Source organism: Capricornis sumatraensis, chromosome 2 (assembly GCF_032405125.1).
Source record: "Capricornis sumatraensis isolate serow.1 chromosome 2, serow.2, whole genome shotgun sequence".
NCBI classification, from domain to species: domain Eukaryota; kingdom Metazoa; phylum Chordata; class Mammalia; order Artiodactyla; family Bovidae; genus Capricornis; species Capricornis sumatraensis.
Genome location: NC_091070.1, coordinates 120,514,380 through 120,535,905, shown reverse-complemented (window position 1 = coordinate 120,535,905; position 21,526 = coordinate 120,514,380). Strand labels below are relative to the sequence as shown.

At 43.2% G+C, this 21,526-nt stretch overlaps 1 protein-coding gene and 1 non-coding gene across 3 annotated transcripts in view; both read left to right on the top strand.

Annotated features, from left to right (window-relative positions):
• The first annotated feature begins 513 nt into the window (after positions 1-513).
• TUFT1 (tuftelin 1) overlaps positions 514-21,526 on the top strand; it is a 47,600-nt gene continuing 26,587 nt past the window's right edge. The window contains exon 1 of one of the 2 annotated variants that reach the window (XM_068965047.1): positions 514-610. In XM_068965047.1, coding sequence (XP_068821148.1) covers positions 551-610 — 60 coding nt within the window. In that variant the 5' untranslated portion in view covers positions 514-550. The remainder of the gene's footprint in view (positions 611-21,526) is intronic. The other variant, XM_068965046.1, reaches the window with a different exon arrangement.
• Positions 2,849-2,978, top strand: LOC138074774 (small nucleolar RNA SNORA11). Its single transcript, XR_011144584.1, has one exon. It is a non-coding gene; the product is annotated as a small nucleolar RNA SNORA11 (small nucleolar RNA).

The window sequence follows — 21,526 nt, the reverse complement described above, 5'->3', positions numbered from 1 at the left end:
GAATGTATGGGAGATTTTTCAAATCCTCATCCGCTAGGGGCTGGCAGGGTGATTCTATCTTACAAACACTGGTCTTAGAATTGAAAGGTGAAGGCAAGACTAACGTTTGAGGTACAGCCATACACACATATGTGCTTAGTCGCTCAGTCGTGTCCTACTCTTTGCGACACTCTGGACTGTAACCCGTCAGGCTCCTCTGTCCATGGGATTTTTCAGGCAAGAATACTGCAGTGGGTTGCCATGTTTTCATATAGGCATAAAACGCTATGCAAAACTTCAGTTAAGCAAATAAGTTGCTCCCAACCCATAAGCCCCACCTCTACGTAAATCAGGGCGAGCTCAGATGGGCGTGTCCTGATACATCTAGACCACACCTATTGCACGCTTTCGCCCACTCGTTGACCAATGGAGTCTTAGGGGCGTGTCCTTTCTTGCCCCCGCCCCTGACGCGACTATACAAGGTGGGGGCGGTTCGGCGCGCGCCCGCTTAGTAGGAGCCGGACTGCAGGGCAGAGGGTTGGGCTTTGTGCTGCGACCCCCGCAGGAGAAGATGAACGGGACGCGTAACTGGTGTACATTGGTGGATGTGCACCCGGAGGGGCAGACCGCGGTAAGTAAAAGTGTTCGCGCCGCCTACCTAGCTTGGTATTCTCGTTTTCGAATTCTTCCTTTCCAGTGCCCCGCGAGGAGTTCGCTGACATCACCTGATGCCGCGCTCGGTGTGGTCAGCTCCTCGCGGCGCTTCTCTTTCTTCTACCACTTCGCGGCGGGCAGTGGGGTCAGCAGGATAAAGACTCTTCTGAGGCTCGAGGACACGGGGCTTCCCTGCCCTTTGGGAGGACACTGCGGCTCCTGCCCGGGACTCGGCGCTGGTCGCCGGTGCGCGCTGCTGAGGGGTCCTATGGGCTGTTAGGTTGTGTCGTAGTAGAATGAGCTCCAGGTGCTCTTTTGGACTTTGGTTCCTATCGAGGGGGATTAGGCTTTTCTGTGGGTTCTGGTGACTTCAGGGGCTCTTCAAAGAACTTCGTAGTGCTTTGGGCGAGCAGTAGCAAGACAAAGGATACAAAGTGAAATTCTAGGGCTCGGACTGGAGGGTGGGGATGGTAGAACTCCAAGTACGCCGCGATTGGCCAAGGACTCTTACCTTTCGCTAGGAGGCTGTCTGCTTAGGGTCGCCTCTCTGCTATGATTTCTGCTCTTTCCCATGCCGCTTTTCGTGCTCCCCTCCTCCCATCGGTCAGCCGATAGCTTCCTGGGACTTTTGGTTGGTTTTGCTTCCGTCTCCAAGCACGGAGCAAGCGGATGGAAAGGATGCCAGAACCTGGGCTGAGAAGGGGAGGGAAGTGACCTGCACGAGCTTCTAGACGGAGTGAGAGTAGGGGAGCGAGGAGCCCTTCCCATCTGCTCCAGTGCTAAGCGATCTGCCCAGCTCGCCTCACTCCCTTGGTCTCCTCCCCACCACAGCAGACCATATGATTTTTCCTCATACCCTCAGAGGAGGGTAGCTTATGGCTCTGCTGGGAAACCTAACCCAGAATGAACGTGTACTATTTCATCAGTTTTCAAGCTATTCTGGAGGAGAATGAAACGGGAGCCAAGGTGACAGGGAGTTTGTATCCCTCCCTTTCCCCCACTGCACTCTGATTCCATTCTGTCTTCCTGTCTCAGCATGCTCTTGAGATAGAGCTAATCCATCTGCTCCTGGATTATCGCTTTTCAAAGTATATTTGTAGAACGTTGGTCATTTCAAGTTTAGGGTATAAATCATCACTTAATTCGCCTCACAGTCCCCTCTCCGTTTCTGTCCAGGCTGTGTCTATCAGATTACAATTCAAGTATTGCTACTGCCCAATCCCAATACCCCCATCCCTGTCTTCTGTTATTTACCACTCCCCCAGTTCTGGGACACAGCAGAGATGGGGAAAAAAATCCATCCTCTATTGTGTTAGACCCAAGTCCTTTTCCACATGCTGGCTCACTGTTTTGGAATGGCTGAGGCAAGGAACAGGATATGAGGGAAATAAAGGAGAGGGACGACTGGACTTTTTGCTTGTTGTAGAAAAGAGATTCAGAGAAGTCTTAAGTCTGAGGCATCGGCAGTGCTGAGAATGAATTGACAGTCTCTTCTCTCCCTTGATGTTTTGCTGCTTGTCTGGTGGGGCAGAAAGAATGGATTGGAAAATAGCAAGAAATTCAGACATTCTCCAGCTGTAGATTAGTTTGAAGCTAATCAGAGGCCTCTAGAACAAGAGAGAGACAGAAATTCTCTTTTATTCCTTCTTACCAGGCTGAACTTGAAAGTTATTTGACTTCAAAGGTGGGAATGAATTCACTATTGCCCATATCTGGTGTTGGAGACATTCCTGAGCTCTTACGGAAGAGGAGATGGTAAACAATCAATCAGTCAGGAGACAGGCTTTGTCCTGGATTCCTTTCCTCTGAGCCATCTCGAAGACAGAATTTATGGCTCTGGACAGTCCCCAGAAACCTCTCATATATTCACACTGTTGAATGAGTGCTCAGTGCATGTGCAAAGTGAGTGAGTGAATAAATGAATGAAGAAGTTGTTTCTTTTGGTGTTAGCAGTGCAGACAATTTAATTGACTGGTGTGTCCTGCTGAGCGTCAGGACCCTGGGACTGTGTTGGTGTTTCTCCAACAACCAGGCCATGTGCCTCAGTGCACCACACATGGTCACTGGAAATATGGCTGCTGTGTTCTCTGGGTTGTTTTTATTGTTGGAGGCAGTTGCAGCAGGTACAGGGAGCCAGTGCTTTCCAGCTGCTGATCATAATCACATAGTCACTAAAAATCAACTTAATGGGTCAGAACCAGCCTTAAAAAAGAAATAGATGTGCTCAGAGCAGGAGGCCTGAAGAAATGGCCCCTCTATTTGTAGCACACCTAACAGGGATCTGGGTTCATTGTAACAAGAGGCACAAAACTTGTGGCCTTCCTGTGAATAAATACCCTACACATGTCTGCCTGCACCTCCACTGGGCAGGGACAGTGGGACAGGGCTTAGTATTGGAAGAAAAGTTGCAGTATTTAGTGGAAGAGCTTACCACCTACAGCCTGTCTAGCCCGTGCATGGGTGAGCCATGAATGGTCTTATAGTCATAAAAGCTTTGAACCTCTCTTTTCAGGAAAAAAGAAAGAAATTCCAACTGTATGCTATTCTGGAAATGGTAAAACCATTGAAACAATAAAAAGATCAATGGATGCCAGGAATTTGTGGGGAGGGTACAGATGAATACACAGAGTACAGAAGTTTTTTAGGGCAGTGAAAATACTTTGATAGTATGATGATGGATATATGCCATTATACATTTGTCCAAACCCATGGAAGGTCACTTGACTTAGAGTGAATCTTAAGATGATCTGTGGATCCTGGGTGGTTATGATATATCAGAATATGTTCATCTTTGGTTGTGAAGTACCATTCTGGTGAATGACACTGATAATGGCTATGCATGTGTGTGGGGAGGGGTATATGGGAAATTTCTGTATCTTCCTGTCAATTTTGTTACAAACCTAAAACTGCTCTAAAAAGCAACAAACTTCTTATTTCTTAGAATAAGAAATAAGAGTTAACGGGCTCAGAGTGTTAGGGTAGACATTTTTGGTGAAACTTTTGTTTCAGTTATATCTTTGTTTACATATTATATATGTGTATGTGTATTTATCTGATTGTGATGTAAAATGTGTTTTTTAAGGCTAAAAAACTTTGCAAGCCGCTGTACTAAATTGTACTGGCAAATAAAAGCACAGATTAACCTCATACTCATTTTTTAAAAAGACATTTCCATTAAGTTCCCTTATTATAAACAACAGAGAGTGGCTTCAACTAACTTAAGCAAAGGAGGAATTTATTAGAAGGAAATGGGCAGCTCACAGAATTTAAGTTTAAAAAGTCCAAACCAAGGGAGTCCTGGGGCCTGGGTAAATGGAAGGAGAGAATGGAGGGTTTCTAGTTCTGGGTACACTGTTTCCAGCTGTGTTAGGTCTTTTTGCCATTCTGTTCAAGATTCCAGGGAGAAAGTGTCATTGGCCCCTTTCCCGCTTGGCCAGGGCTTGGGGTTCCTTGATTGACAGGCCCACCAGATAACCCAGTAAAGGAGGGAGATTCTCTGAAACAAAACCCAAGTGCTGTTATCAGTGGAGGAGGATGGAAATTGGTAACAAGGGCAGCAATAGACTTAATTTAAATGATCTCTGATTGTCTTTCTTTTCCTTTTTTAATCATTTTTAATCAAAGGAATATATGTGTATGATTTTAAAAAGATCTAGTAATATCAAAGGCCTTTAAAAGAAAATAGTAAGCAATTCCCTACCTATGGCCAGCTGAGCAGTAAAAAATCTGCCTGCTGAGGCAGGAGATGCAGATTCTATCCCTGGGTAGAGAAGATCCCCTGGAGAAGGAAATGGCAACCCACTCCAGTATTCTTGCCTGGGAAATCTCATGGACAGGGGAGCCTGGCAGGCTACAGTCCATGGGGTCGTAAAGAGTCAGACACGACTTACACTTAGCGACTAAAACAACAGCCACCCAAAACCACCCAAAGTGGAAGTTTCCGCTCTTAACTCTTAGTTCTGTCTAGTCTTTATGGCCATGTTTCCAAATAGTTTGCTTATGATTTATCAGTTTTAGACACTGTTGACTTCCTGTTGTAGGAATTATAGGAAGGTTTATACTGGCACCCCTTACATGCTTCCTTTTCCTTCTCCCTTCTTCCCAACGAAATTATGTCACAGTTTTTGAGTAAATTGTGGTTCTATTCATAGCATTGCAGGCAAGAGCCTGGTTCTGGGAGTCTGACCCACTGGACTATAGTCAGAGCCTCAGTGTTTGCTTTGCCCCAGATCACTTTGATAAACTACTGTATCTCTTTAGTCTCAGTTTCCTCATTTGTAAAATGGGGGTAATAATTACATCATTTTCATAAGGTTGTTGTGAAGAATGCATATGAAGTATTAAGTACAATGCCTGGCGCGTGGTAAGTGCTCAGACGTTAGTCATTATTTTCTCTTTGTTACTTACAGCGAGACTGTTTTAACTCCCCCTGGTCAAGGGATGGAGAAAGAACACTCTGGTCTGGTCAAGTTTTGCTCCTTCTCATTATGTTGGTGTCTGCTTTTACCTGTTCGTTTCCCCTTTCCTCTGCCAGTGGAGGGTCTTGAGGGTCAAAAGGGACATCTAGATAGACCCAGAGTGAAGACCTGAGTAAGCTCGGCTAATCTCAACTCAGCTGGGACTGTCTTAGAGTGATAGTCAGGGTTCATGTTTTAGCATCCTGTTCTGGGCTCTTTTCCTCCTCCTCCTTTTTCCAAAATCATAGCCAAGGCAGCTGGTGTCCCATGATGCTCTGGACTCTGATAAGGTCCCTTTAAGCATCTTATCAGTGTTACCCTTCCTTAGAATATCTTCTCCCCACCTCCACCCCAGGACTTCCCTGGTGGCTCAGATGGTAGAGAATCTGCCCGCAATGGGAGAGACCCAAGTAGTTCAGTCCCTGGGTTGGGAAGATCCCCTGGAGAAGGGAATGGCTACCTACTCCACAATTCTTGCCTAGAGAATTCCATGGACAGAGGCTACAGTCTGTGGGGTTGCAGACAGTTGGCCAGGATCGAGCAACTAACACTCCCCTCCACCAGCACCCAGTCCTCTACGTGTTTTATATTGGTCAGTCTAGCTAGAGAGGTTTTCTCCATATCTAAGTGGATTTGAAATTTTACATCAGCTGCAGTCTGAACCCTGAAATAGGTGTCATTCCTTTAGGACCTCAGAAGCTGCATTAGTTTAATGCCAAGTCTTTCCTAACTTAGACTTTTTTTTTTTTTTTTGCTAAAGTTATGATTTACTGAAGGCTCACTATAGGCCTCATTTTCATTTTCTTTTTATAATAGCTTTATTAGTTCCCAAGCTTACCAAATGGCTCAGAGGTTAAAGTGTCTGCCCGCAATGTGGGAGATCTGGGTTTGATCCCTGGATTGGGAAGATCCCCTGGAGAAGGAAATGGCAACCCACTCCAGTATTCTTGCCTGGAGAATCCCATGGACAGAGGAGCCTGGTGGGCTACAGTCCATGGGGTGGCAAAGAGTCGGACACGACTGAGCGACTTCACTTCACTTCAGTAGCTTTATTGAGATAATTCACATGCCATACATATCACCCATTCCATATACAATTCAGTGGGTTTTAGTATATTCACAGAGTTGTATAGTCATCAACACAGCTGATTTCAGAACATATTTCACCACCCCATAAAGAAATCCTGACCCATTAGCAAGCACTCCCCATTTTCCTCCAATAGTCCCTGACCGCAACGCTAGCAGTCTACTTTCTTTCTCTATGACTTGCCTATTCTAGATATTTTATGTAAATGTAATCATATAATATGTGATCCTTTGTGACTGGCTTCCTCTAGTTGGCATGTCTTTAAGGTTGACCCATGTTGTAACGTGAATCAGTATTTCATTCCATTTTATGACTGAATAAAAATATTACATTGTATGAAAATATTTTGACATGTTCATCATGGATAAATGTCAGTGGGCTTTTGGGTTGTTTCTTTAAAAAAATGTTTTGACATTGGAGTATTGTTGATTTACAGTGTTGTGTTTATTTCAGGTGTATGGCAAAGCAAATCACTTACACATATATCCACTCTTTTTTAGAATCTTTTCCTATGTAGGCCACAACAGAGTATCGAGCGGAGTTCCCTGTACTATACAGTAGCTTCTTATTAGCTGGTTGTTTCTTCTTTTCTTCTTTTATGAATAATGCTCTTGTGAACATTTGTTGACAAGTTTTTATGTGGACTTATGTTTTAATTTCTCTTGGCAAGAAATACCTAGGTTTGGAATTGCTGGGTCCGAATATTTGCATTTTAAAAGAGGATTCTTCTGGAGCCATTGAGGCTTACTCCGAAGGAATGAATGAACTCTAAACCGGTGGCAACCCTGGCTCTGTGACACCTGGGTGGGGAAAGAAACTCCTGGGCAGAGGAACTGCTCAAGTTCGGTGACTGCCTGTTCCTTTCACTCATAAGCTCCGCCACAAGCTCAGCCCGTAAATTCCTCCTCACACCATTCCATCTCCCCCATTCGTTGCCAAGTTCTTACCTTTAGGAGCACTACGGCGGCTGAGGATGTCTCCAAGCGGCTGAGGATGTCTCCAAGCGTGCCGGGAATTTGGGGAATGCTGGGCTCTGTGGGAGGATCTGAGAGGGGAGGCTTGCGGAGCCACCAGGCACTGGGCGCCAGCGTTTGCACATACTTCTCGCAGGTGGGAGTGGTGGGGTGGAGTGTGCACCCAGATGGTTTCGGTTCCATACACATGTACTCAGAGCAGGTGGGACAAGCTTCCTCGCCTGCTGGTAATTATGGTATGTGCCTCTTTGGGTCACGATTCAGTCTTGTGAAATACCTTTGTCTCCTGGGGTGGGGAGGTTTAGTTGAGGGAACAAGTATGTGCCAGGGAGACTCTTGGCCCAGACTGAAGCCTGGCCAACAGGGGCAGGAAGAGGAAAAGAAAATAGAGAGGAAGGAAAAGGAAATGGTCTTGTAGGGCTTGGGGGCAAAGAAAGCAAAAATCACAAAGCAAGGTAATCAGAGACTGGAGAAGGGCAGGGGGTGCCAGGGAACTGGGGAGTCCAGGCTGGCTGGGCACAAGGTGGGTTTCCTAAAGGAAGATTGGCTGAGCAAAAGGGTGTCTTCCTCAGAGTTGAGAGTTCCGGAGCCTACCTACCTCCCTCTCACTGCTGGCCCCTGTGTTTTGCTGTGCCAGTGGTCCAGAGAAAGAACAGCTGCCCCGATTTAGGGTGCCACCCTAAATCCCTTTTTCTCATTCCACCTCCTAATCACCTTGTTCAGCTCTCTGCATAGAGCTTGTCCAGCCCATGCCTTTGGGCAGGGAACCAGACAAAAAGCAAACAGCTGTTTTGTTGGTTACTCTGTGGGGAGGAGCAGGAATGCAACAAAGGGCCAGCTCTGACCGAGAGAGAGCCCTGCAAGCGGAGGACAAGAGTGCCCTGGGAGACCTGGGAGCCAAGTGGGTTAGGAGTCTCGGCCGGGAGAGAGGGGTCCCCCAGTCGCTGCACCTGACCTCTTGGGAACCATTGTTTCAAGAGGCTGGCTATTTCCATTTCTCAGAAGGGAAACATTGAGGTGGCTGCTTGAGAGACCACGGACATTCCAAGTGGAAACAGGGAACAGGGTCAAGGGACAAGATGGTGGAGGAGTGGCTTATAGGGTACGGATAAATTAAGGATGCTGGTTTCCAGCTGAGGGGCAGTCTTACTCAGAGGCCCTGACTCTCACCTGCCATTCAGTCCTCCTGGCCCTCGTAGCAGCCTGGGGAGTGGGAGCTGGGGAGACATATTTTCCCATGGATCTTTCCACTATTCACGTGAGCCTGAGGTGTCAGAAGCTCTGGGGCCTCCCTGTTTATCTCCCTATCACTGTTCCTTAGCGTCTTGATCTCTAAGCCCTTAGCTATGTGTTTACCCCCTCCCCGCTCTGAGGAGTGAGTCACAGCTGGAGATTTGTTTGAACAGAGTGGAGAGGCTGCCTATAATTTAGAGGTGGCTGGGCTTCTCCCCAAGAATGTTTATGAGGTTAGAGGCTGCTTACCTTGTGATTAGCTCTGTTCCTTTTTCCCTGGAGAAGATGGCTCCCCTTCCTATCTTGGTGTTCAGAGAGTCCCCAGAGGGGACCCCCCTGCTAGATATTTTGGGGTATTCCTAAAGCTCCCTGAGGCCCGCTCGCAGCCCTGGGGTCCCTCCAGCCCCAGAAACCAGTGGCACCAAATAGAGAGGGGCCTGGGTTTTCCTCCTTGGCTATGGTTTGGGGTTGTGGGGCGAAGTCTGTGGTCTTACAGACTGGATCCTCTGGTTCTGGAGGATGAAGTGCCAGAAAGAACCCTAGATTTATTCATAGGCTCCTTTTATTTTTTTTATTGTATAAGGCGCACGGGCTTAGTTGCTCCATGGCGTGTGGGATCTTCCTGGACCAGGGATAGAACCCGAGTCTCCTGCATTGGCAGGCGGATTCTTTACCATTGAGCCACCAGGGAAACCTTCACAGGCTCCTTTTAGACAATTGGTTTCACCTACTCCCCTCCCTTGAAGTTTTCCTAGAGCTCCTTGGGAAAGTCAATGCTGCCTCACTTTTGGGAAGTGATTTATGGTTTGCAAAGTACTTTCACACTGTTTCTAAACATCTACTACCTACTTGCCTAAAGTACAGGCAAGGTAGGTATTACCCCCTATTTTGCAGATGGGAAATTTCCCAGAGAGATAAAATGATTTGCTCAAGGATTAGTAGGTGCCATTTGTACTCAAACCCCACCTCTGTCTCGAAGTTTAGTACTTTTTCTTTCCTTCTCTTTCTTTTATATATTTTATATAGGAATGTCACACAAATACATTTTTGTTGCAGACATTCAAAATGCTATAGAAGTATTGATATATGAACTGAAAGTCCCTTTACTCCTCTGACTTTTTCTGTGTGTTCAGTCATGTCCAACTCTTTGTGACCCCACGGACTGTGGCCTGCCAGATTCCTCTGTCCATGGGAGTTTTCAAGCAAGTGGAGAGGGTTGCCAGTTCCTCCTCCAGGGGATCTTCCCAACTCAGGGATCAAACCCGAATCTCCTGTGTTGCAGGCAGATTCTTTACCACTGAGTAGACTTTTTCTAGCTTAGTGTGTATGAGTTCAGTGCTTTTCTGTTGTGCTTACTTTCAAGAAATGCCAGTGTGGCATGGTGGTTAGGAGTGCAGTCTCTGGAATCACAGGGCCTGGGTTTGAATCCTGACTCTTCTTACTAATTATGTGACCTTGGGCAAGATACTTATGTGACTCAGTTTTCTCATCTGTAAAATGGGGATTTATACCTAACATATAGTTGTCTTGTGAGGATTAAATGAGTTAATACCTATAAAGCACTTATACCCAGTTGGGCTGAGCATGTAGTATTCGCTTTATTTAGGAGTTGACAATTACTAATACTCTGAACATATATATGCGCTTAAGTAAATAGGAGGTCATATTTTATGAATTAAATTGTGACTTGCTTTTTTCACTTACTATGCCTTTTTAATACCTATGTGGCTGCATCTGGTCTTAGTTGTAGCCCGGGATCTTTGCTGCATCACGTGGGACCTTTGTTGCGGTGCACAGCCTCTCTGGCTGCGGTGCATGCAGTCTCTGTTTGTGGCGTGCAGCCTTCCTAGTTGTGGCACTGGGGCTCCAGAGCACACGGGCTTCTGTAGTTGCAGTGCACAGACTTTGTTGCTTCATGGCATGGGATCTTAGTTCCCCGACCAGGGATCTAACCTGCATCCCCTGCATTGCAAGGTGGATTCTTAACTACTGGACCACCAGGGAAATCCCTCACTTAATAAATCTTGGAGGTCTTTTCCTGTCAACTTGCAGAGGTTTACTTATCAGCAGTGTAGTATTTCATAGCATGGATATTACCATACTTAATTCACTCACTCGAGACTATTTATGCTGTTTCCAGGTCTTTAAGTATTGTAAAGAGGATTGCAGTTAACGTTTTTACACACATATCTTTGGGTAAATGTGCACGGATTTTCATAGGGCATATTCCTAAAAGTGGAATTAGTCAAGGGTTTAAAAAAGTATGCACTCTTAATATTGGCCAAAGTGAAGTGAAGTCGCTCAGTCGTGTCCGACTCTTTGCGACCCCATGGACTGTAGCCTATCAGGCTCCTCCATCCATGGGATTTTCCAGGCAAGAGTGCTGGAGTGGATTGCCATTTCCTTCTCCAGGGGATCTTCCCAACCCAGGAATCGAACCCAGGTCTCCCGCATTGCAGCCAGACACTTTACTGTCTGAGCCACCAGGGTAGCCCATTGACTTCTAAAAATACTTTTATAATCTCTGATGATATACATGTGAAATTAGTCTTTTTTCCTGCATCCTCACCAATCCTAGGTATTATCAGTATCTTTAAAATTTGCCATTCACTTGATCTAAAAATGATATTTCTGCAGGATTTACATGAAGTAACTCACTAACTTTACTGAAAAGCAAGAAAGGATACCTTTGTATATGGGAAGTTTTTTTTTTTTTTCCTGTCACACCATGTGGCATGCGGGATTTTAATTCCCTGATGCCCAGGGATCGAACTCATGCCCGTGCCCCTGCAGTGGAAGCACAGAGTCTTCATCACTAGACCACCAGAAAAGTCCCTATATGGGAAGTTTTAAAACATAGCAAATAAAATGGTCACCTGTCTACTGAACAGCCACCTTCAGAAACAGAACATTACCAATACTTTGAAGCTCCCTGGGGTCCCTTATGGATCCTAACCCTTCTGCTTCCTCCACAGAATTTTGTGTTTTTATATTTTTGCTTATTATTATACTTTTACTACATACGCAAGTAATGTATTGCTTAGTTTGATGTGTTTTGAACTTTGTATACATGGTATCATCTGTATTCTACTGCTTACTTTTTTGCATAATATTAATTTTGAGATTCTTCATGTCGATGCATGTAGCTGTAGTTCATTTATTTTCACAGCTGAATATACTGGTTCGTTGTATTACTGTGACAGAGTTTATTCATCCATTTCCTTGTCAGTGCACCATTTGGGTTGTTTCCAGTGTTTTCCCACTGCAAGCAGTGCTGCTGTGAGCGTACTTCTATGTGTCTTATCTTATACTTTTCAAATCAAAATTTAATGAAATTCCCCCCAAATGATAACTCATTTTAATTTTTGCATTTCCTTTATTACTGGACTTCCCTGCTGGCGCAGACGGTTAAGCGTCTGTCTACAATGTGGGAGACCCGGGTTCGATCCCTGGGTCAGGAAGATCCCCTGGAGAAGGAAATGGCACTCCACTCCAATACTATTGCCTGGAAAATCCCATGGACAGAGGAGCCTGGTAGGCTACAGTCCATGGGGTTGCAAAGAGTCAGACATGACTGAGCAACTTCACTTTCACTTTATTACTGGTAATGTTGAGCATTTTTAATATATTTTTTAGCCATTTGTATTTCTGTTTTAAATTTATTTATTCATTCATTTATTTATTTGTTGGCTGTGCTGGGTCTTCATTGCTGCCCGTGGGCTTTCTCTAGTTGCGGCAAGCAGGGGCTACTCTTTAGCTGTGTGCATGGACTTCTCATTGCAGTGGCTTCTCCTGTGGGAGAGCACAGGCTCTTGGGTGCCTGGACTCAGTAGTTGCCGTACACGGGCTTCAGTAGTTGTGGTTCATGGACTCTAGAGCACGGGCTCAGTAGTTGTGGCGCACGGGCTAAGTTGCTCTGCAGCATGTGGAATCTTCCCAGACTAGGGACTGAACCCATGTCTTTACTGGCAGGCTAATTCTTAACCACTAGACCACAAGAGTAGTCCCTGTCGTTTTTCTTAGTGTTGCCTTTCTTGGTCTTTGCTCATTTTTTCTCTTGTTTCCCCCCTTTTCATGTCTGCTTTTTTCCAGTGTTCCGTACCGCTTCTCTAAACTGAGGAGTCTAATGTTCTCAAAAGAAAAGGAATTGGGACGATCCCACATATTCTTTGACGTGCCTACTCTAAGCAAGGCACTGTGCTAAAAAAGCCATCAAAGTCTTCAGGAGCTTATGATTTTAGCGGGGAGAAGAGTGAATAAGTAGTGATGAAAGGATGGGGCCTGTGTTACAGTGTAGGGTATGTAGGGTGCAGTGGGCGCAGGAGCAGGCTCTGACAGAGGGGTGCTGGGGTGGGACTGTTAGAGCGGAGCCTTAAGGTTGAGTGCAGTTCTCCAAGGAGGCAAGGGAGGGGAAGGGACTCTCAGAGGAGAAAACGACGGGCACACCTTTGGGGAGGTGGAAACATGTATTGCATTGGAAGGCTCATCAACAGAAATTTGGATTTGGGTGCTTTGCTACAGTTGGATCAGGAAAGTTTGGAATAGCTCATGTCGGGTACAGGTGAGGTCCTAGTGGGAGTCAAGACATTATGTGATGCAGACAGTGATAATAGGTCTGATCATAAGGGAATTTTAATGCTATGATGAGCAGTTTTTAATTTTTTTGTTTGCTTTTAAAAAAGGCATACATTTATGTATGTATGCAATAACATACATACATAAATGTACAATCAAGTAATTTTCACAAACTGGACACTAACCGTCACCCAGATCAAGAAACAAATCATTACCAGTATCAGGGAGTCCCCTTCTAGTTATTACCTACCCTCTGTCCTCACGGGTAACCACAGTCCTGACTTCTGAAAGCATCCTTAATTTTGCCTGTTTTCATGCTTTTTGTAGAAATGGAATCATACGGTATGCTTTATTGTCTGACTTCTTTTGCTTAACCTATCTAAAAACATCTCCAGAACATATCCATGTTGCATGTCCATTAGATCCTTCTTTTCCACTGTTGTGCAGTGTTCTGTTGTGTGGATGGCTATGTCACAATTAATCCATTCTGCTCCAAAACATTGCTAATTTTGGCTATTGTGAAAAATGCTACTATGAACATTCTAGTGTGTGTATTTTATGGGGAAAGTATATGTGCATTTCTGTTGAGTCAATAACCAGGGGTAGAATTGCTGTGTTATAGGATGCTTATACAGAGAAGACAGTGGCACCCTACTCCAGTCCTTTCATCTGGAAAATCCCATGGACGGAGGAGCCTGGGAGGCTGCAGTCCACGGGGTCTCGAAGAGTCAGACACGACTGAGCGACTTCACTTTCACTTTTCACTTTCATGCATTGGAGAAGGAAATGGCAACCCACTCCAGTGTTCTTGCCTGGAGAATCCCAGGGATGGGGGAGCCTGGTGGGCTGCTGTCTACGGGGTCGCACAGAGTATCGGACACGACTGAAGCAATTTAGCAGCAGCAGCAGCAGGATGCTTATAAGATTGAAGACAGGAGGAGAAGGGGACGACAGAGGATGAGATGGTTGGATGGCATCGCCGACTCGATGGACATGAGTTTCAGTAAACTCCGGGAGCTGGTGATGGAGAGGGAGGCCTCGCATGCTGCAGTCCACGAGGTTGCAGAGAGTCAGACATGACTGAGCGACTGGACTGAGGGTGTCATTCATGTGTTCATCTGTGGTAGATACTTCCAAAGTGATTGTGATTGATTGTAATAATGAGCAAACCCTCCAGCAGTGTATGAGAGTTCTGATTGTTCTACAGCCCCTAACACTTGGTTGTTTTTTTTTTAACCCGTCATTCTGATGGGTATTTTGTGGTATTGCCTTGTGATGTTAGTTCCTAGTTCTTTGATGACATGGCTAATGAGATAGAACCCTTTTCATATGTTTTATTGGCTATGTGAATATCCTCTTCTGTGATGATTCTATTGAAGTGCTTTGCTCATTTTTCTTTTGGGCACCACTCTTTCTCCCCTTCATGTTCCCTCCCTCCCCTTCTTTCTTCTTTTAAATATGCTCTTTATTTTGAAATAATTTTAGGTTTACAGAAAAGTTGCAAAGATAATACTCATATACTCTTCACCCAATTTTCTCCAATGCTAGCATCTTATGAAACCATGGCACATTTGTCATAACTAAGAAATTTTTAATTGATATAATATTGGTTAACTAAATTGTAGACTTTAATTGGATTTCACCGGATTTTTCACTAATGTCCTTTTTCTGATCCAGGATTCAGTCCAGGATATCATGTTGTTTTTTGTCTTATAGGAATTCTTAATGTATTCTGAATATCCTTTGTCAGATAGTCATAGAATGAATGTCTTCTACTCTGTGGGCTGTCACGCACTCTCTTAATGGTGTCTTCTGATGAATGAAAGTTCAAAATTTTAATATAGTCCAATTTATCAATTTTTTACAAGAAGGATTTTTTAATGCTATGTTTATGAAAAATTTTGCCTTTGTCAGGGCCATAAAAATGTTCTGAAAGAAAGAAAGTGAAGTTGCTTAGTTGTGTCCAACTCTTTGTGACCCCATAGACTATAGCCTGCCAGGCTCCTCCATCCATGGGCTTTTCCAGGCAAGAATACCAGAGTGGGTTGCCATTTCCTCCTCCAGATCTTCCTGACCCAAGGATCCAACCCGGGTTTCCCACATTGCAGGCAGACTCTTTATCATCTGAGCCACTAGGGAATCCTAAAAAAAAAAATTCTATAAAAACCTTTATTTTTCTGGGAATTTCCTGGTGGTTCAGTGGCTAAGACTCTGCTCTCCCGATACAGGGGGCCTGGCTTTGATCCCTGATCAGGAAACTAGATCCCATGTGTCACAACTAAGACCCAGTGCAGGCAAATGAATAAAAATTAAAAGAACCTTTATTTTTCTGCTTTTCACATTTACATCTGCAATCCACTCAGAATTAATGTTTGTATATAGTATGAAGTAGGAATTAATATGCATTTTTTCCCATAACAAGGCATGTTTACTTTAACCTATATGCTTAATGGAAAATATTTTAAGGAGGAGCATTGTCAAATTTTGAGGAACTGGCATTTTTGTATGTCTATGTGTATTAGTCACTGTGTTCTCACTTAAATGTTGTACTGTCCATCTTACCAACTAGTAAAGTAAGGCTGAGGGAGAATAAAATTAATACATGCAACAAATGAAAGTCAGAGCTAATGTTTGGGCCAAGGTCTAACTGTTCTAAATGCTATTCTTTTTCTGCAAAGAAGGTGGAAAATCAGTTTGGGCTTGAGGGATAATGGAGTAGGCAACAGGCCTGGTGGTGATTTGGGTACTGTTTGTTATGTATCATTTCATTCTATGGAAGTAAAATATATTTTCTAAAATAAAAAATAAGTATATGAAAAATAAAATGAAAGATTTTGATCATATCCTACACTGAAGTTGGGGGTCAGTTAGGCTGAATAAATTAGTTTGATCTATTCATGGAGTATTAGTACTAATGGTCATTAAAAGCCAATTTTGAAGAATGCTTAATGTGATGGAAATTAATGATGAAATATTAAAGGGGGGAAAAGCAAGTATCTAACTGTATATAGTAGTATGCCTTTCAAAAATGTGCATAGAAAAATTGTAAGGAATACATTTTAATAGTGGCTATTTTAGAGTAGTAGGATAAGAATTACTTATTTCCTTCATCATTTCTTTAATTTTTATCTCTGTAGGTATTTTTTTAACAGTTGTAGATTCATGTGCAGTTATAAGAAATAACAGGGATCTTTTGCATTTACTTGGCATTCCTCAGTGGTAACATCTTACAAAACCATAACGCACTGTCACAGCCAGGATAGTGCCATCAATGCAGTCAAGATACAGACTATTTCCATCACTACAAAGATACTTCAGGTTGCCATTTTAGAGTCACACCCACTTCCTTTCCACCTCCTTCTTCTCCCTAACTCTTGAACCCCTTTGCCTGTTCTCTGTTTCTGTAATTTTGTCATTGCAAGACTATTAGATTCATGGAATCATATAGGATGTAACCTTTTGTGATTGGCTTCTTTCATTTAGTTTAATTCTTGGGAAATTGGTGTTGCCTGCGTCAGTAATTAGTTCCTTTTTATTGCTGAATAGTAAGCATTCCATAATATGGCCCTCATAGTTTGTTTAATCATTCACTTACCGAAGGGCATCTGGGTTGTTTCTGGTTTTGGGGTATTACAAGTAAAGCTGCTTATGAGCATTAGCATGCAAGTTTTAAAAAAATATTTATTTTTAATTGGAGGATAATTGCTTTACAATACTGTGTTGGTTCCTGCCATACATCAACATGAATCAGCCATTGGTATACATATGTCCCCTCCCTCTTGAACCTTTCTCCCACCTCCCACCTCAAGTGTGCAATTTTTTGTGTGAACATAAATCTACATTTCTTTGGGATAAATGCCCAGGAGTATAATTCCTGGGTCGTATGGTGATTGTATGTTTAGTTTTTAAAGAAGTTCCAAACCATTTTTCAGAGTGGCTGTGTCACTTTATACTCCCACCAGCAACGTGTGAGTGATCCGGTTTCTCTGCAGCCTTGCCAGCCTTTGGTGCTGTGGTCTTTGTTTTAGCCATTTTAATAGGTGTGTGATGACACCTCACTGTGGTTTTAATTTTCCTTTCCCTAGTGACCAATGATGTTGAACATCTTTTTACATGCTTATTTGCCACCCATATATTTTCTTCAGTGAAATATCTTTTCATGTCTTTTACCCATGTTCTAACAAAATGTTAGGGAATAAAATCTTTGTATTTATGAGAGATATTGGTTTGTAGTTTTTTTTTGTTTTTGTTTTCTTTTTAAAATTGTCTTGGGTCTTGGTGCCACAATAAGATTAGCTTCATAAAATGAATTTGAAAGTGTCCCTCCTCTTATTTTCTGGATGAGATTATGTAGAAATAGTATTGGTGCTAATTTTTAAAATACTTCATAGACTTCTCCAGTGGAGTCACCTGGGCCTGGATATTTCTTCTTAGAGAACTTTTTTTTTGGCTGTGCCATGTGGCTTGTGGGATGTCAGTTCCCCAACCAGGGACTGAACCAAGGCCATGGCGGTGAAAGCCTGGACTCCTAATGACTAGGTCACCATGGAACTCCTCTGAGAATTTTAAAATTATGATTTTAATTTCCTTAATAGTTATAAGGCTTTTCATATTACCTTTGTCGTATTAGATGAAGAACTTCAATAGTTCATTTTTTTTGAATAATTGATTTATTTTTCTAAATTGTCAAATTTATGCTCATAGAGTTGTTCATAGTATTACCTTATACTTTTAATACCTCCAAGTTCTGTAGAAATATTGTGTTTCATTCCTGATATTGGTATTTATGTCTCTCTCTTTTATTCTTTGTCAGTCTTATTTGAAGTTATGAATTTTATTGATCCTTTCAAAGAATAGCTCTTTGTTTCATTGGTTTTTCTCTATTGTTGTTCTGTGTTAAATATTATTTATCCATGCTCTTATTTTTATTAAGTCCTTTTCCCTGCTTGCTTTGAGTTTTAGTTTGTTTTTGTTTTTCTAAATTCTTGTAGTGGGAACTTAAATTATTGATTTGAGACTTTCTTTTCATCTAATGGCAACCCACTCCAGTACGCTTGCCGGGAAAGTCCCATGGACAGAGAAGCCTGGTAGGCTACAGTCCATGGGGTCGCAAAGGGTTGGACATGACTGAGTGACTTCACTTTCACTTTCATCTAATACATATATTTAGTGCTATGAATTTCCCTCTCTTTAGAGGGAGTTTAGAGAATTTCTCTCCCTTTCCCTCTCTAAAGAACTACTTTAGCTATATTTCACAGAATATGATGTTTTGCTTTTTCATTTTCATTCAGTTCAGCGATTTTTAAAAATTTCCTCTGAGAGTGTCTTTTTGACCCAAAGATTATTTTTAAAAGTATATTGTTTAGTTTCCTAGTGTTTGGAAAATTTCCCATTATCCTTCTGTTATTTATTTCTAGTTTGAATCCATTGTGGTCATATAACGTACTCTGTATGATTTCAGTTCTTTCAAATTTGTTGAGATTTTTCATAGTCCAGATTATGGTCTGTCTTGGTATATGTTCCATAGATCCATGAAAACAATGTGTATTCTGCTGCCGTTGGGTAGAGTATTCTATAAATGTTGATTAGATCTTGTTGGTTGATGGTGTTGTTGAGTTCTTATATATTCTTGCTAATTTCCCCCACCCCAATTGTTCTATTAGTTGTTGAGAGATAGGTATTGAAGTCTCTAACTACAATTGTGGATTTGTGTACTTGTTCTATCAGTTTTTGTTTCACATATTTTGCAGCTTGGTGTTTGGTGAATATACTTTTGGGATTGCTCTGTCTTCTTTGTGGATTATATTACATAATGTCCTTTTCTATTTATGGCAATTCTCTTTGCTCTGAAGTCTACTTTATCTGATATTAACATAGCACTCTTGCTTTCCTTTGATTAATATTTGCATGATATATCTTTTCCCATTCTTTTACTTCAACCAGTCTATATTTTTATATTTAAAGTATTGAATATGTTTCTTATTGACAGCATGTAATGAGTCATTTTAAAACATCTATTCTGCCAATCTGCTTTTTATTTTTTGGTTGTGGTTGTACAGCTTACTGGAACTTAGTTCCCCAATCAGGGGTCTAACCTGGAGGAAAGTATGTAGTCCTAACCATTGGACCAGCAGGGAATTCCTGCCAATCTGTATTTAAGTGATGTATTTAGACTGTACATTTAGCGTAATTATTGGTATGGTAAGCCTGCTATTTTATTTTTGTTTGTTGTTTGTTTTCTCTGTCTTTCAGCGATTATTTCTTTCAGCAGGTGAGTACTTCTTCAACTTTCTTTCTTGTCTCCAACTGAGATTCTGATGACATGAATAGAGGAGATGACCCTCTCAAGGCCCAAATCCAGACTCGTCGTCTGTGCTCTTCCAGTTAAAATGCCATGGCTGAACCCGGGACATGGCAGTGAAAGCATCAAATCCTAACCATTGGACCATCAGGGAACTCCCGAGACTATGCTTTAATCAAAGTGCATTTCTGTGTACTGGGGAAAAGAGTTACCAGCCACTTTGGCTATTTTGGGCTTCACTGGTGGTTCAGTTGGTAAAGAATCCGCTTGCAGTGCGGGATACCTGGGTTCGATCCCTGGGTTGGGAAGATCCCCTGGAGAAGGAAATGGCTGCCCACTCCTGTTTTCTGGCCTGGAGAATTCCATGGACTGTATACTCCTTGGGGTCACAAAGTCAGACGCAACTGAGTGACTTTCACTTTCACTTGGCTATTTTGAAATCATTTTTTCTTTCTTTTGTAATGTTCTCTTGACCTAGATGTCATGGAACACTCACTATGCATTCAGAAAAGGCTTTCCTTTGTTAGGGGCTGTGGCAGGCAGCTGCCCACAAGGAGTTGACAGCTAGAAGATCACATGGCTCACAAATCAGTGAGAGGCACTTGCCACCAGAGGCCTTGTGAAGCAGAGGGAGCACAGGGAAGGCAGTATGTGTTTCCCGCAGGATCTAGGGAAGTGTCATGGAAGGTGTGGCAATTGAATGCAAACTCTTGAGGGACTCACAGCTGCCCCTGGTGAAAATGAGAAGATAGAACATTTAGGCAAAGGAAATTAGGAGAGCGAAGTTACTCAAGTAGGAAAGCATGGGGCATTTTGGACCAGGGGCAATGAAGACCAGTGACAGCAGAGGCGAGTTGACTCAGATTGTAGAGAGCCTTAAATGCCACACTAAGGGTCTGGCTTTATTTGGTAGGAATTAAGTGTTTTTGTAAAAGCTAGCTACATTGCCAGGTTTGGTAAGTCTTAAGGGCCATGTGGGAGTGTCTTCAATCTTTCTTACATCTGGGCTTGTTCCAAGAAGCGGGAAGAGGCTAATATTTGAATACTTTCCTCCTATATGCCTTCCCCAACGGCTCTGCTGGGAAAGAATCCACCTGCAGTGCAGCAGACACCAGAGACTTGGGCTCTGTCCCTGGGTTAGTAAGATCCCTGGAGAAGGAAAGAGCAACCCACTCCAGTATTCTTGCCTGGAGAATTCCATGGACAGAGGAGCCTAGCAGGCCACAGTCCATGGGGTCTCAAAGAATCAGACATGACTGAGCGACTAAGCACACATTCCTATGTGGCAGAGAACAACCTCCATATATTTTCAGTTAATCTTAAACAAAAAAGTTCTCAGCTGGATGGTAGCTTCCCTGGTAGCTTAGAGGTTAAAGCGTCTGCCTGCAATGCGGGTGACCTGGGTTCGATCCCTGGGTCAGGAAGTTCTCCTGGAGAAGGAAATGGCAACCCACTCCAGTATTCTTGCCTGGAGAATCCCAAGGACGGAGGAGCCTGGTGGGCTACAGTTCACGGGGTCACAAAGAGTCGGACATGACTGAGTGACTTCACTTCAGGGTAAACACAGTCCATCTGATTACAGAGACTGATTACTTCTCCCCCATTTGTTCTTTCTTGTGTAGGAAGATCTGTTGCCTCCCAGAGAAGCTTCTCCCAGCCTTCTGGGCAGAGCCTATTCTTTCTTCCTCCGGTTGCTCCATCAACTATTTGGAAGGTTAGGAGGATTCCTCAAAACTGTTAAGAGTTCAGTTAAGTTCAGTCACTCAGTCATGTTTGACTCTTTGTGACCCCATGAACCGCAGCACGCCAGGACTCCCTGTCCATCACCAACTCCCAGAATTTACTCAAACTCATGTCCATTGAGTTGGTGATGCCATCTAGCCATCTTATCCTCTGTCGTCCCCTTCTCCTCCTGCCTTCAATCTTTCCCAACATCAGGGTCTTTTCAAATGAGTCAGCTCTTCACATCAGGTGGCCAAAGTATTGCTGTTTCAGCTTCAACATCAGTCCTTCCAATGAACACCCAGGACTGATTTCCTTTAGGATGGACTGGGTGGATCTCCTTGCAGTCCAAGGGACTCTCAAGAGTCTTCTCCAACACCACAGTTCAAAAGCATCAATTTTTCGGTGTTCAGCTTTCTTTATAATTCAACTCTCACATCCATATACAACTAGTGGAAAAACCATAGCCTTGACTAGACGGACCTTTGTTGACAAAGTAATGTCTCTGCTTTTTAATATGCTGTCTACGTTGATCGTAACTTTC